Below are 14,049 nucleotides of genomic sequence, written 5' to 3'. Positions count from 1 at the left end.
GTGTTGAGATGGAGAACTTTTCGATGCCCTGGACATGGTGTTCTGTTCTGCTTATGGTGAGAATGACTTCTCTTATTTGATTATTTGTTTCATCAAGGGAGCAGAACCTTATGCATACGGTCCGTCATCAAAGTTAATATGTTGATCTCAATTAAGTTTGAAATGAATTATTATTCAAATTGTCCTTCTGTGGAAATCTTTCTCTTCTGTTAGTGACAGTCTGGGTGACCAGTGGCCCCATCGCTGTAAATGCCATTCTGTCTAATCCTAACATCTGTAATAAAACCAATAAAAAGCTATTTGTTTTGATCTATAGTTACAAAGTGCCTATCTCTGGAAGAGGCCAAAGCCATTTGGTAGGAGACTGCCAATCCTTAATTTGCATTTCTGATTAGTGTTTTTAAAGCCTATCATACAAGGAAGAAACTACTGGGCCGAGGAGTTTCAGTTGCTCTGCACAACAGTGGTGGGTGCTGCCGTTGACTTTCAAATGCTACTGTAACAGTGCTAGGTGCTACGCCTGGGATGCCACGGCACCAGAGTGAAAGATAGAGGGAATCAGCTTGGTTTCTGGACTCTACTCTCCCAACCCCGACCTGGTGAGCATAAGTATGAGTGTACAAATCAGGAAAGGAAACTTTCCTTTAATAGATTTGTCCTTCAAAAGAGCTGGTGTCTTTAGTGGCCACCAGGGATAAGAGAGTTCTTTATGTGGCTCTCAAAACAGCACTAAAAACCATAGTAGAAGGCAGTAACCATCAAATAGGGTGAGTGAGAGCTGACATCACGCAAGGACATCACTATTACCACGTACAGCTCTGCCCCAATAACACTGGTAACGAGAGCCAAGATTTATTGAACCCCAGCTCAGTGGCAGGCACTATTCTGAGTATGTGACATGTACTTTAATCCACCTCTAAGTACTCTCCTCTGGTATTTTTGTGGATATTCAAAAGTTAAGTGTATTTTGTCAGTGCAGACTTACCTTCTTGAAAAAGACAAGAGAATGAATCGTGCTATCCTGGAAAAACCCACAGAATCTCTCTTTAGAGGACACAATATGCTTTTCAGTCTGTAAATGTTGAAGGGTTTGGCAAAGGGAACCCTCTAATACTAAGACTGTTCTCATCTCAAAATAAAAGTATCTTAGCGAGCAGCAAAATGAATTGTTCCGATGCAACATACAAACAACAGATATCTCTGAAGAGAACCATTCTGAAATTTATGTCTAATAACCTTTTCCAAAGGAAAGATGGCTTATGGTGCATGGTCTGTTAATGCTTGCCCAGATGTCTGAAACCCAAGAGATGGGAGGCAAAGATTAAGGCTCAGTAGATGATGACAAAGATTCCTTGTCTTCTTTAAAATATCGACCATCTGCTCCACCCTAACACATTGGTATACAAGTCCAACAGAGAGTAAATATGAAAGCAATTAAAATAAACTACTATGCATTAGTGTGGTTTGATTTATGTAAACAACTTCTGTGGGACAAGATGGCTGTGGTTTGGGAAATGTTCATATCTGTGAAACTCAAGTAACCTAAATATAAGTTGATATGGATAGAACATTCTTAGCCGTGTTCTGCTCGCAATGATCTCAGTAAAGATGAATTCAATGATTGGAATCAGGCATGCATGGGCTTACCCAGTGAAAGTCATAATCTAGCCTTGCTCTTCCCTCGTCGTCCTCATATAAGGTGAAACCTTCCCTCCGTGCCTGATAATACTCTTTCCGCAACTTCTGGATTCGATCAGTGCTTCCGCTTGGAGGACGGCCACTAGAGGACATAATCAAACAAACACGGTCACCCGGTGTGCATCATCCTGGACACTCACTTTTTGATCTTGGTAAAGGAGCTAGCATCCAAATTTAGAAGATTCAATAATGTAATTCAAATATGCTAGGAAAACTGTAAAATCGGTAATAAAAGCGAACAAAAATGGTCTTTATGTAAATACATTTAGCTCTAAGGGTCAAAACATCTGACTTGGGATGAATAAATGCCTTTTGAGTGAAAAGGTAAGATAAGGTCCTGACCTTAAGGGCAATTAAAAGAGCTATCACTTTTTTCTTATAATCATATCCACAGAGTTTGGTTAATTTGAAAGTAGGTATTTCATTTTCTCAAATAAGAAGTTGCCAATCTGAGGCCAGTTGTTTGACCCGAATATTGGATGTGACACAGAGTTGGCATGTGCTGGTCTTCATTTCAATGACACTGATGAGTTTTTGCGTGGGGGGTAGGATCCGTGTCAGTATATGGGCACACAGGACATAGGGAAAGCAGAGAAGGGAGAAGCCATATCAAGACATAAAAAGAAAAATAGACAAAAAACAGGTGACAGTAGACTGTGCCTTCTTCATTACTTGTCCACGATTCCCCTCCCCATTTCAGTCACTTTTTTCTCTTAGGAATTTCCATTTCTCCAGTTCTCATCCATGCAACCCCAAACTGTTCAGCCAGTAGCTCCCTTTTAACTTGGATTTGTCATGATCATTTCAACAGAACAAAATCATGTGATGCATTTCAGGGCTGGGAAGCAAGAGGGGAACGGTAGGCAGATTTCAACAATTGTTCAACTTCTCTGGTTCATCTGAGGCATAACTGAGTGTCCTACTGTGCCAGACCCTATGTTAAGATCCAGGGGGGACATGAAAACAAACAGTTCATAGCCGTTGTCTGCAAAAAACACATGGTCTGGGAGGCAGGGGACTGAAAAGGATACAGAAGACTACAAGCCAGGTGCTACAATAGCAGTCCCAAAAGGGACTGTAGTGACAAAGGCTGCGTAAGCTGATTGGGGGAGGGCAGGGTCATGGAAGAAGCCTACGGAAAGCTCCACAGAGGAGGCGACACCTTAGCTGAGTCTTGAGGGACACATAGGTGCTCAACAGCTACACAAGGGATGTGGGGAAATTGCAGGTGGAGGGAAGGGAAGCGCAAAGGACAGAATGAGGAAGCATCTTGCTTTGGGGGCATGCAAAGAAGTCAGTCTGGGCCAGCAGTGGTCCTCAACTTCTTTTGCCCTGGCTCACATACACCGTGGGCAAAACACACTCCTCTCCCCTTCTCCTTTAGGAAACAAGTTAGAATACAAATGAGTAGTGGTGACTTTAGGGACTTTTTTTTTTTTTAATTTTTTTTTCAATGTTTTTTTAAATTTATTTTTGGGACAGAGAGAGACAGAGCGTGAACAGGGGAGGGGCAGAGAGAGAGAGGGAGACACAGAATCGGAAACAGGCTCCAGGCTCCGAGCCATCAGCCCAGAGCCTGACGCGGGGCACGAACCCACGGACCGCGAGATCGTGACCTGGCTGAAGTCGGACGCTCAACCGACTGCGCCACCCAGGCACCCCTTTAGGGACATTTTGAATTTACTCTAATAAATGACAGAAGCACATCACTTGCAAATTTTGGTACTTTCACTCAATTCATAGCAACGTGTTTTTGCCATAAGGACACTTGTGTTTGATGGGTCTGAGGATCACCCTTCTAGTATACAGAGTACGGGGAAGAGGAACAGGCGAGGTGGTGAAAGGGAGGAAGAGACCCACCTTGAAGAGCTGTGCCTGAGAGAAGATCCCCGCATATTACAGTGGAGATTTAAGTTTAAATGAGACATCTCATTAAAGGAGATGTCTGAAAGCAACAGAAGTCATCTACTATTTTGTTAAAAAATGTTTTTGAAATGATACATGTAAACCGTAAAAAGAAAAGGGTGAGTGGACATCTTGTGGCAGAAAAGCATTCTTCCCAAACTGGATTCACAGCGAATCGGTGGCGTCTCACAATATCTCTACAAAGTTCACATGGGGTTCTGGGCTTCCTACATCACTCTATAGACACCCGGTAGCCAAGGCTTTTTATTAAGAAAAGACAAACCCTTGGGTATAACGTATCTTTATTTTTCTCCAATCTGCATTTAAAAACTCTCCAGATAGTTCCGTTTCTCCACTATGCTTTTTTTTTTTTTAAAGTAGAAGGTTTCTAAACAAAAATGCACAAATGAGACTCGTAAATACAGAGAACATGCTGGTGGTGGCCAGAGGTGGAGGGAGGAAACAGAAGAGCAACATGGGTGAAGGGGAGAGGGAGGTACAGGCATCCAGTTCTGGAATGAGTAAGTCATGGGGACGAAAGGTGCAGCATCGGGAATAGAGTCAAGAGTACCAGAGTACCAGAACCACGTTGTGTGGTGACAGATGGTCGCCACCCCTGTGGGGAGCACAGCAGATCACTATGGTGCACACCTGAAACTAAAGTAACGTGTGTCAACTCAAAAAACAAACAAACTTAAAAAAGGTTCTGAACATTTGAAAAAGACAATAACAACAATAATACAAAGGAATGTCTGATATGCTTTTCCGAACAGTGAGAAGGCAGGCAAGGTGGGCTAGCTCTATGTGGACCAGTTTCCCCTCCTCTTGAGTACTGTGAGCTGACTCCCGTGCCCGCGTGCACTGCACAGGGTTCTGCCAATGATGTGAATGTGTGAGCCATGCTCTAACTCACCAGATGAGTTCAATCAACACGGTGAAAACATTGCATACATAATCTATTAGTTTACCCAAAGAAATTGAAGCGCTGAATTCAAGCAGGATGAAGTCATCAGTAATAAGGGGGGAAAAATTGATAAGACCCTGTTTTAAAACTCCCCCCAATTTTCCTACATTTGTGATGGAAAATCATACTCAGACTATAAACTATTCTCCCATATGTCTATAAATACATAAATTTAAAAATAAAAAAAATATGGGTTTGATCAGATTTTAGTCCTCAAATAAAGGGAATGGGGCAGGAATACAAAATCAGCTGTTTAGGATTCAGAAAATCCCCTGTGGCTGACAGGAACATGACTATTTACCCAGAAAAGAAATCTGGCTTCAGAGAAAAAACAGGGAAAAAGTCTAGAAAGTCATGGACCATATAAGTGCAGAACACGCTGTATCTTCTCCCTTGTGTGAATATTTTAAAGGAAATGGTGCAAACCTTTCATAATAACCCAGGACTGCATCTCACCCTTCTCTCTCTCTCTCCCTCTTTTTTTTTTCTTCAACCCTCATCCTGCCCTAAGTAGCTGTATCAGACTTTTCCCCTTAATTTTATTAAGCATTTAATATAATAAAATGAGGAAGATCAAATTCTGATTTCATTTTTCAGCTCTTTTCCACAGGTAGTACACATTTACCATCAAGTCAATAAAAATGACACGCACAGCTATTGTGACGAAAGCAGTTAATTGATGCCATTTTGTGTTGAAGATGTAGAAATTCGAAGAGGAATATAAAAACACCTTTGTTATAATAGCAGCAATAATTATAATAGCTATAACATATGCACCACTTGCATAACAAATACACTGATACAGGCTTTTACTCCTTCCACTTCCTGCCCAGAGCGGACCTAAGGACCTAGGCAATCAATTACAGCTTTCCTTCCTGACGAACCTAGACATGGCCTTAGAATTCTTCTCAACTCAGAACTTCAGAAAGCCACTACCAATCTACCGAGAGATTCTGAAGCATCTTTTGATGCTGAGGAACCTTTTGCATAATAGCTTCAGAAGTTTCATTAGATTATGATATCACACCAATAGTCTTGCAACTGTATAAAAGCAGCCAGAGTATCAATAACCCCGCCTCCAAGTTCCTACTTAGAAGATTAGCCTTTCTATATTATTCGTTCCCTGGATGAAGTAAAGGTTGGCCACGCTCACCGAAAAAGTCCCTATTCCACCTGTATTCATATGTAGATAATCAGTGCTGCTCCTGCACTTTCAATGTGCTGACATTTTATGTAACATTAATGCAAGCAGCATAGCAAAACACGATTTATGTTGTAGTGATTTCTTGTACATTATACTGCTTATGCCTTTAAAGGCAGATGTATAGTTAAGCAGGCTCTTTTTAGTACACTTTAGAGCTGGACAGAGTTTACAGTTGTCAAGGAGTTCAGAAACCATGTCATTTTCTTCATAGCCACCTATGGTAATATATTCCCAAATGCAGTAAACCTATAGTAATATATTTCCTTATGCAATAAACATCCCAGTAAGGCATTATCTGCTCCTGTGAAATCTACCCTGATTCTTCTTATTCTTCATACGCTCCTAATTTATGATGACCTCAGCCGAAGTACATTTTACGCAGAGTGTTCATTTGTGTATGCCATGGTCTCCTCCCATTAGTGCTGCAGGCTGGAGAAAAGAAACTAACATGTATTAAGCTTCTATGATGCCCTAAGTATAATATTTATGCTTTACATACATCATCTCCTTTAATCCTCAATCAAATTTGTAAGGATGACATAGTCAGTGACATTTCACAGATGCCTGTACCGAGGCTCAAAGCAGTTATGTAGCATACTTGGTGGATGGTAGACCAGCAGTTGTGTGACTTCAGGACCAGTGTGATTCCTACCATATCATGTTGCTCTGCAAGAAAGGCATTAAAATGCAGCAGGCATTTTGTAGCACAAGTTCACAGGCATTTCAAGGCACCGGGAATTTAGCAGAGCACATTTATAGCCATACCTTTTGATATTCTTTTATTTGCATAGATCTTTGCAATAAAAATAGAAATCGAAGTAGCTAAAGCAATAGATATACATGCAATGAAGTCTGTATTCATTAAAGAATGATGCTGGATTTCTGTGTAATTAGTATTACATCTCTAGACAAGCTTTTGTGGGAAAGTGGTATAAAAATGAATGGGGTGCAAAGGGGAATCAACAGAAGATGGAGATCCCACATGAAAGAGAAACTCTGGACCAAGACCAGGACTGAGAGGCGTCCAGCGTTGCTCCTGGTACAATTCACCACTGGCTACATGAGAGGGAACTGATTACTAGCAATGAACCATTGCTGGACTTGTGAATTAATCCGCAATGACTTTGTGTGTGTGCCTGAGTTTGCATGCATGTAACTACGTGCACCCTACGAGGAAACTGTATATAACGAATTCCAAAGAGCTGTGTCATTTTCAGATAGCCTCGAGACATGTGGTTTTCCATTTTAAATAAGAAGTGTTTGACTATGGTGAGTACAGCCCTCATTTGAAGGTACCAGCCTGGGGTCCAGAACTGGCCACATGGTTTAGAAACAGTCTTTATAGAATGGAACTTTAACAGGAATATTCCTACCTAATGTGATAATCCTACAAACTCACTGAATAAAACCATTTAAATTAGATGAATGCATGTCAACAGTAATCGGTAGACTAGAGAGTGTTTTTGAGTTTGGGATTTGACAGATTCCTTAATATTTTATGAATTACTATAAAAATATTATTTTGATGCTTACCATAAATATTTTAATTATATAAATATAGTGTTATTCTTTCTATATTTACAAAAGGGTGTGATTTAAAAAGTTTTATCAAAAAGGATTAGCATCTTAAAGATAAGGAGCAAAGGAAAACACTTTTGCACCCTTTTAGAATGCCAAGATGCTATTCTCTTCCTGTTTCTCCCCCTATGGGAAAGATTGCTTGTTTAGTCTTTTTGCATTTAAGGACCTAAAGATAATCATAGTTTTCAATTTCAAATTTAGTGGCACCACAGTTCTGTCATAGAAAATAGTGTATACACATAGTTTTTTCAAAGTGTGAACAGAACCCCAAAAGTACCTAAGATTCTGTGGCATTCACACTCTTGATGATATACATATAATAAAAAATATAAATATAATAAACAAATAAAACATAAATATAATGAAAAATTTGAGAGATTCTTATAAATGCACTCATGATCATTAATTCAAAGGCATTTTGAAGATTTATGGAAACTATAGCCCAACAGCACTTGTACTAATACTCTACAGATTTAACATTCCACAGTGAAAACACTCTTATATAGTGAGCCCAAATATACTAAAGGAGATTTAATAATAAATAGTGGCTTTTAATGGGGATTAATTCTGTAGCACTCTTCAAGTGATATTTTAGTCCTGAATAGTTCTGAAAATTATCCAGTTTTAGTCCCTGTTTTCCCCCTGCTCCCAATTTCTTATAAAGAATATCTCTTTTTACAAAGACACGTTGACAAGTAAGGTTTTTAAGTTTAGTCCAGTGAAATTTGGGGACCCATCTGACTACTCATGCACAACTTTTACGAATTCTTCTAACTTCTTCCAAATTTGCCATCACTGTGTATGAAGGTGGCCCTGATTTGCAATTACTTTTGCAAAAAAAATTGCCCTAAATAACAAGAATATGCCTTTCCTCATACACACATTTAATTTATATCAGATTTAAGTTATCTTGTTGATTAAACAATTACTCTCAATTAAGAGTCCTTTGTTTACCACAACTGCCTAAAAATTACTGTATTAACAGTTATGAGTTTAGAGAAAGAGCAAATAATATTAACAGACAAAATACAATTTTCACATCTAGAATCCCCCTTTATTTTGTGGCCTACTTTTTTTTTTTAAACATGGATTCTTAGAAAAAAAATTTTTTTAAGATTATTTATTTATTTTGAGAGAGAGAGGGAGCACAAGCTAGGGAGAGGCAAAGAGGAGGAGAGAATCCAAGCAGCCTCCACGCCATCACTGAAGAACCCGATGTGGGGCTCGAACTCACGAACTGTGAGATCATGACCTGAACCAAAATCCAGAGTCGGATGCTTAACCGACTGAGCCACCCAAGTGCCCCGAGGCCTATTTTTGTCAATTATCTCTGACATACTACTTAATAGGTAAAGAACCAGTGCTTGGACATTTTGAGAGAATATTTAATGTCATATAGAAAACTGGTGGCAGAATCTGCAAACAAAAAACAAAAAACAGTGCTCTATACTAGTACATAACTTTGGAAACCATGTATTTATATACATTTCTAAGGGCTCTAAAAAATCACTCCTTATGTCAGGATCCTGTGGGGAGGCTGACAAACTGGTCCAGAGAGGTTGATAAGCAAGTAAGGTCATAAAGAAGACGACAAAACCACAAAGCACAACGATGTATTAGCTCAGCCTGTAATCTTGAATGTGGTCCTTGCCCCAGCTATCCGATGCCGCCCGTGGCATTTTGACCTAGATGCAACGATCTGACAATGTGACTTGGCCTACCTGGGCTCCCGATTTTGCCATGGCAACCCGAGTCTGACCTTTTGTCTTTCTCCACATGTTTTCTGTTTTCAGCATCTGCTCTCTTTAAGATCCTCATCTTAGTATTTCTATCCCTAGTTTGGTAAACTGACCCTCTGACTCCTATGTCGTGAAGATTTGTCCGCGAAATCTTAACCCTGGACTGGACCTTGACCCCAATGAATCAAACCTTAGTGGAAATAAAGGCCCCCTTCCCTTGGCACTTTTGATTGCATAATGGTAAGCATTTCCACTCACACCATGAACCACAGCTACCATTTACTGTTGAAAGTAATCTCATTGATGCATGAAGGACAACTTTCTCCCCTGTGATTGATTGTTGTGACTAAGAATCTCACCAGATCAATGTCATCTCCTTTACTGATAAAAGGCATTGCTCTACCTTTGCTCTTTATCACTTGAGACAATGCGAGGCCCTGCTCTAATCAGAACATTCTGCTTCTCTATGGCCATCTCTAGCCAAAGTGGAAATTTCTTAGGAGCGATACGGTTATTCACAATTCAACAACACACAAGTTATTATTCACAGCCTCAACTCGCCATTATAAGCCTGTAACACATAATTGCATTATTCTGATACTGTACAATGACCTTCTGGCTATGTTCAAATTTCAGAAGCCAGTTTTGACATTAGTCATAAAATATCCATATGAGTTATTCATATTTTGAATAGTATTCTAATATATCTCCTCTGACATAGGGCAGTGTTTTTGAGCCTTACGTGGTTTAGATACACTCAAAGTTATGCATAAGCATGTGATACATATTGTCTTGAAAAATTTTCCCAATTTTATTAACAATATAAAATATGTGGGGGTCACAGAAAGAATCTATCAAGTGTTTCATATGGTAATTTTCATTTCTTGAGAAAGATTTTAAAATATAGTTGAAAAGTTCAAGGCAGAAGTTGGAAGGCAGAAAAAGTAGCCTTTCATTTCTACTCTACATCTTTGCAAAACAAGCATGCATAGATGCAAAGAAAAATATATTTGGACCAATTTGGAACTGTGAATCCACTGCGTCTTCTGTTAAAGATGATAAATAAACCATGCTCTGCACCATAATTCATATAGTTACAGCTCATCTTAAATGGCTGAGTTATAGTGATATTGTACCATTTAACTGTATTTGAGTGACGCACCAAATTATTAAGCTTAGACAGAAATGAGAGCCTGGGGAAAATAGCAATTTAAATAGTGACAGTTTTCCCATTGGCCATTCCATGTAATAAACAGGTGGTCCTGGACATGAGCTGGGTTGATTTCCCTCAGCTGGTGTCTGCTCCTAAGTGTCTCTCATAACGTATGCTTTACATTGTGCTGAAGATGATTCCAGTATTCAAAAAATTGTTTTTAATGTTTATTTATTTTTGAGAGAGAGAGACAGACACAGAGAGACAGAGTGCAAGTGGGAGAGGGGCAGAGAGAGAGGCAGACAGAGAATCCGAAGCAGGCTCCAGGCTCTGAGCTGTCAGCACAGAGCCTGATGCACGGCTCGGACCCATGAACCGTAAGATCGTGAAGTTGGTCGTTAACTGACTGAGCCACTCAGGTGCCCTTAGATGATTCCAATATTTTAAGATACGCATTACTTATACAGCACGGCTCCTTATGTGCAAGCCAACCGCTTCAGCTGGTGTCCAACCAGAGGAATAGCTATCTGATACAGTGCTAAAAGAAACTCTGTTGGATGGGTATGGTGAAAGATTACAGGCAGGGTCCAATCCAGTACTCTCTGAAAGTGTTTTCCAAGGTTAATTCTGACTATGCATAACTTTTGTTTCTAGAAACTAACCTTGAGACATGATTCCACATTAAACATTCCAAGTTTTCTTGAACAATTTTATAGTCCAAAAGAAATTTTTAGCAAAGCATTGATAAAAAAGTAAATGGAAGAAACCTATACAACTTGTATTATTTTAACTGTTATTCACCTTTTTGAGTTGAACAAAAGCGACTTAAAGAGAAATAAACTTTTGTTGCTTATATAGTACTTGAACAAATTAATGATACTACACACACACACACACACACACACACACACACACACACACCCCTTCTCAAAGAAATTCTCACCAACCATTGCAGGACTTGCAAGATAAAATTATTATATTTTAGGCTTAAATCCAACACAGCCCGAGTTTTAGGAATATATTGACATTTAGATGTGGATTAAACTTTTAGGGTCAATTCTGGGAAAAATAAGACTTTGTGGGCTGCAGGCCATAAAACCTTGGGAATTCCCTAGGCCCCCGTGAAATTCCTTCCTCCTCGGAGGAAGCAACATAGAAGGTCTGTCTTCTCCCAGGGGATCATGGAATGCCATCAAAGGCCACTGATTCCTGACAGCTGGACAGCTAGACCTTTCCTTTCAGACAATAAGGAAATAAGGCCTAATCGATTACAGAATTTAGAGATTGTAAGTGATTTAGTGTATGGATGGTGGGTCATTTGTTTTTGTTTTGTTTTTGTTTTAGAGGATAGTTATCAGTCAAGATAGGCTATTGTATGCTGCTGTGGTAACCAAATATCAGTAGATAAAAATAGCAATTATTTACTCACATAACAAGACTTTTCCCCCCCCTTCCAATAGCAAAGGTTGGGAAAATAACTAAAGTAACAAAGAGAAAAGAATATTAAAAAAGAAAAAAAAAACAAGTGTTCTGATTAAAAAAAGTGAAAGACTGTGATTAAGGAGCTCAACACTAAATGTCAGGAGACAAAACCTTCTAAGTACATGTGATATGGAAGCTAGACCTTACTTTCGTACCCATTAAAGGGATATATAATAAACTGTCTAAACATCCAACAGGAATGCGTGAGTCACATAGGTATGTGACTGTGGGGCAGATCTTAATTATCACATACATGGGGCTAAGTCATACTAGTTCCTAAACACAGAATTTGATATGCAGTATTCTGATATGATTAGCATAAAATCAATTAAGTCCAGGAACTTATTTAGAACGTGTTTTGATATTAGCTTAATTCCATTCGTTCCTTTTATACCTATATGCACAAATGCTGAACTCTTCTGCAATTTTAAATAGAGTTATGATAATTACCCAATTCAAATAGATTCGCAGCTTCAAAGAGCCACATAAAAAGTTAACATCTACTTAGGTCCCAAAGGGTGTCAAACCCAAGAATGTTCCGGAGCTCTCATTTACCTGGGTGTAAAGTGAGCTCTGGTAACCTTGTAACCTCATGTTGACCTTCTGACATGAGGGATTTATGGGATAGAGACAGTTTACGTTATCATCTCCCACTGTCGGTTTCAGTTGTTTTTAAAAGATGTTCAGATTCTTAAAGATCCTTCTTAGGAGCATGGTAACTTTCTTTTCCAAGTGGAATAGAAAGTAACAAATTGGTATCAAACTTAGATCATCAATTATTTTTATAAGTTTTCTAAAAACCCTCTGAATGTTTTCAGATGTGTACATTTATTCAAACTTACATGTATTTATTCTTAAATACTGCTATGCCCCTGGCCCTGGTGCAGTAATGGTGATTAAGACCCAGACTCGATCCTAGAGATATTTCACAGCCTTGTGGGGGGAGATGGAGACATAAGTAAATAATTACAGCCCAATGTGGCAATTATTCCGTGGAAGTATCATGAGGCATAATGAAGTCCTGCAGCAGCCCAGAGGAGAGGTGATTAGGTCTGTTTGCAGAGGCCAGAGAAAAGGAAAAAAGAAGAGCAAGGATAAGGAGAGGGTGGCTGGGCGTGCCAGTGGAAGGCACATCACCTGTCAAAGGATGGCAGCATGATGGGGCACATGGTCAGGCACGGTACACGTGTGAAAGTGGGTGGAGAAATTCTGGGAAATGGAGCCGGTAGGACTTGAATAGCCCCACGTGTCAATCTTTCCAGAAGGGACACTGATGTGGAATCACTGGAGGATTTCAAATAGGGTCGGTGTCATCATGAGAATTATTCTTTCCATCAGGATAATCCTGGGAGAACCTTACTTTCTCTGACTCCCACATGTCATAACTATGAAAGGAACCAGTGGACCTCTGTGGGGCTTTCTTACCCTCACCTTCAATCATTTCGAGGGTGTGTATAGAGTTCAAGCTACCTGGTTGACCAAATCACTGACAAAAGTCCTCTTCCATTTCTACTTCTCTAATTGTTGGATACTGTGCCTGGAGGGCCAATTTAGTTCAAGGCAACGGGACATTGCGCCTTTCTTTCAACTTGAAAACTGAACATTCTAAAACCAGAGCTCTTGTTTAACCAGTAACATTAACTGGTGATGAAGCATGACGCATTGTTAATACAGTGATAAATTTCCCATTAGGAACAGGGCCCTGGCTGCCAAATCGGAGGGCAAAAAGTTAAAAAAACAAAACAAAGCCAATGAAACCAACCCATTATGGGTTGACAAAGACTTTTATTTTCACTGGCACTTTAAGGGAAAGTAGTCACAGAATCTTAATTAATAAATAGCCGTTGCTCCATTCAGGCGAGGTAATGGTAGTGCCTGAGTATGTGCCATGGGGCAATTTGTAGCTGTCTTCTTGATCTGAAAAGTGAATGAGTCGTCGACTATCAAAGAAGAGGGGAAATTAGGCACTACGCTGCTGACAATTGGACTCTATAAATAACCCACAGTGAAAATGAATAAAAAACAGGCCTTCCCCCAGCTTTCAGTAGCCTCTCCACAGTGTGACAGTTGCTAGTTTTTTCAATAAACATGATGTCAATTATGCCTTTTATCCATCATGGCAAAGTCACGTGTGGGGAATAATTGAGTATCTTTTTTTTCCCCCCCGGCACTTCACATAACAATGATTTTCTGTTTTATTTATATCAGACTGAGGCAAAGCAGCTGTCTGATCTGTAACTTATATGTTGCATCAACACTATTCCTTCTTATTTCTTCCCTAGTTCCAAAGCTTTATGGGCAACAGTATTTTAGTCAGCTCTCA

At 39.5% G+C, this 14,049-nt stretch overlaps 1 protein-coding gene across 1 annotated transcript in view; it reads right to left on the bottom strand.

The window, feature by feature from the left end:
• PARD3B (par-3 family cell polarity regulator beta) overlaps window positions 1–14,049 on the bottom strand; it is a 1,026,938-nt gene that overhangs the window by 105,160 nt on the left and 907,729 nt on the right. Inside the window, exon 32 of the mRNA XM_040474679.1 lies at window positions 1,648–1,780. Coding sequence (XP_040330613.1) covers window positions 1,648–1,780 — 133 coding nt within the window. The remainder of the gene's footprint in view (window positions 1–1,647; window positions 1,781–14,049) is intronic.

Source organism: Herpailurus yagouaroundi, unplaced genomic scaffold (genome assembly GCF_014898765.1).
Source record: "Herpailurus yagouaroundi ecotype Mexico unplaced genomic scaffold, PumYag 140, whole genome shotgun sequence".
Taxonomy (NCBI): Eukaryota; Metazoa; Chordata; class Mammalia; order Carnivora; family Felidae; genus Herpailurus; species Herpailurus yagouaroundi.
The sequence above is the reverse complement of the archived record's forward strand: the minus strand, read 5'-3'. Positions and strand labels throughout refer to the sequence as shown.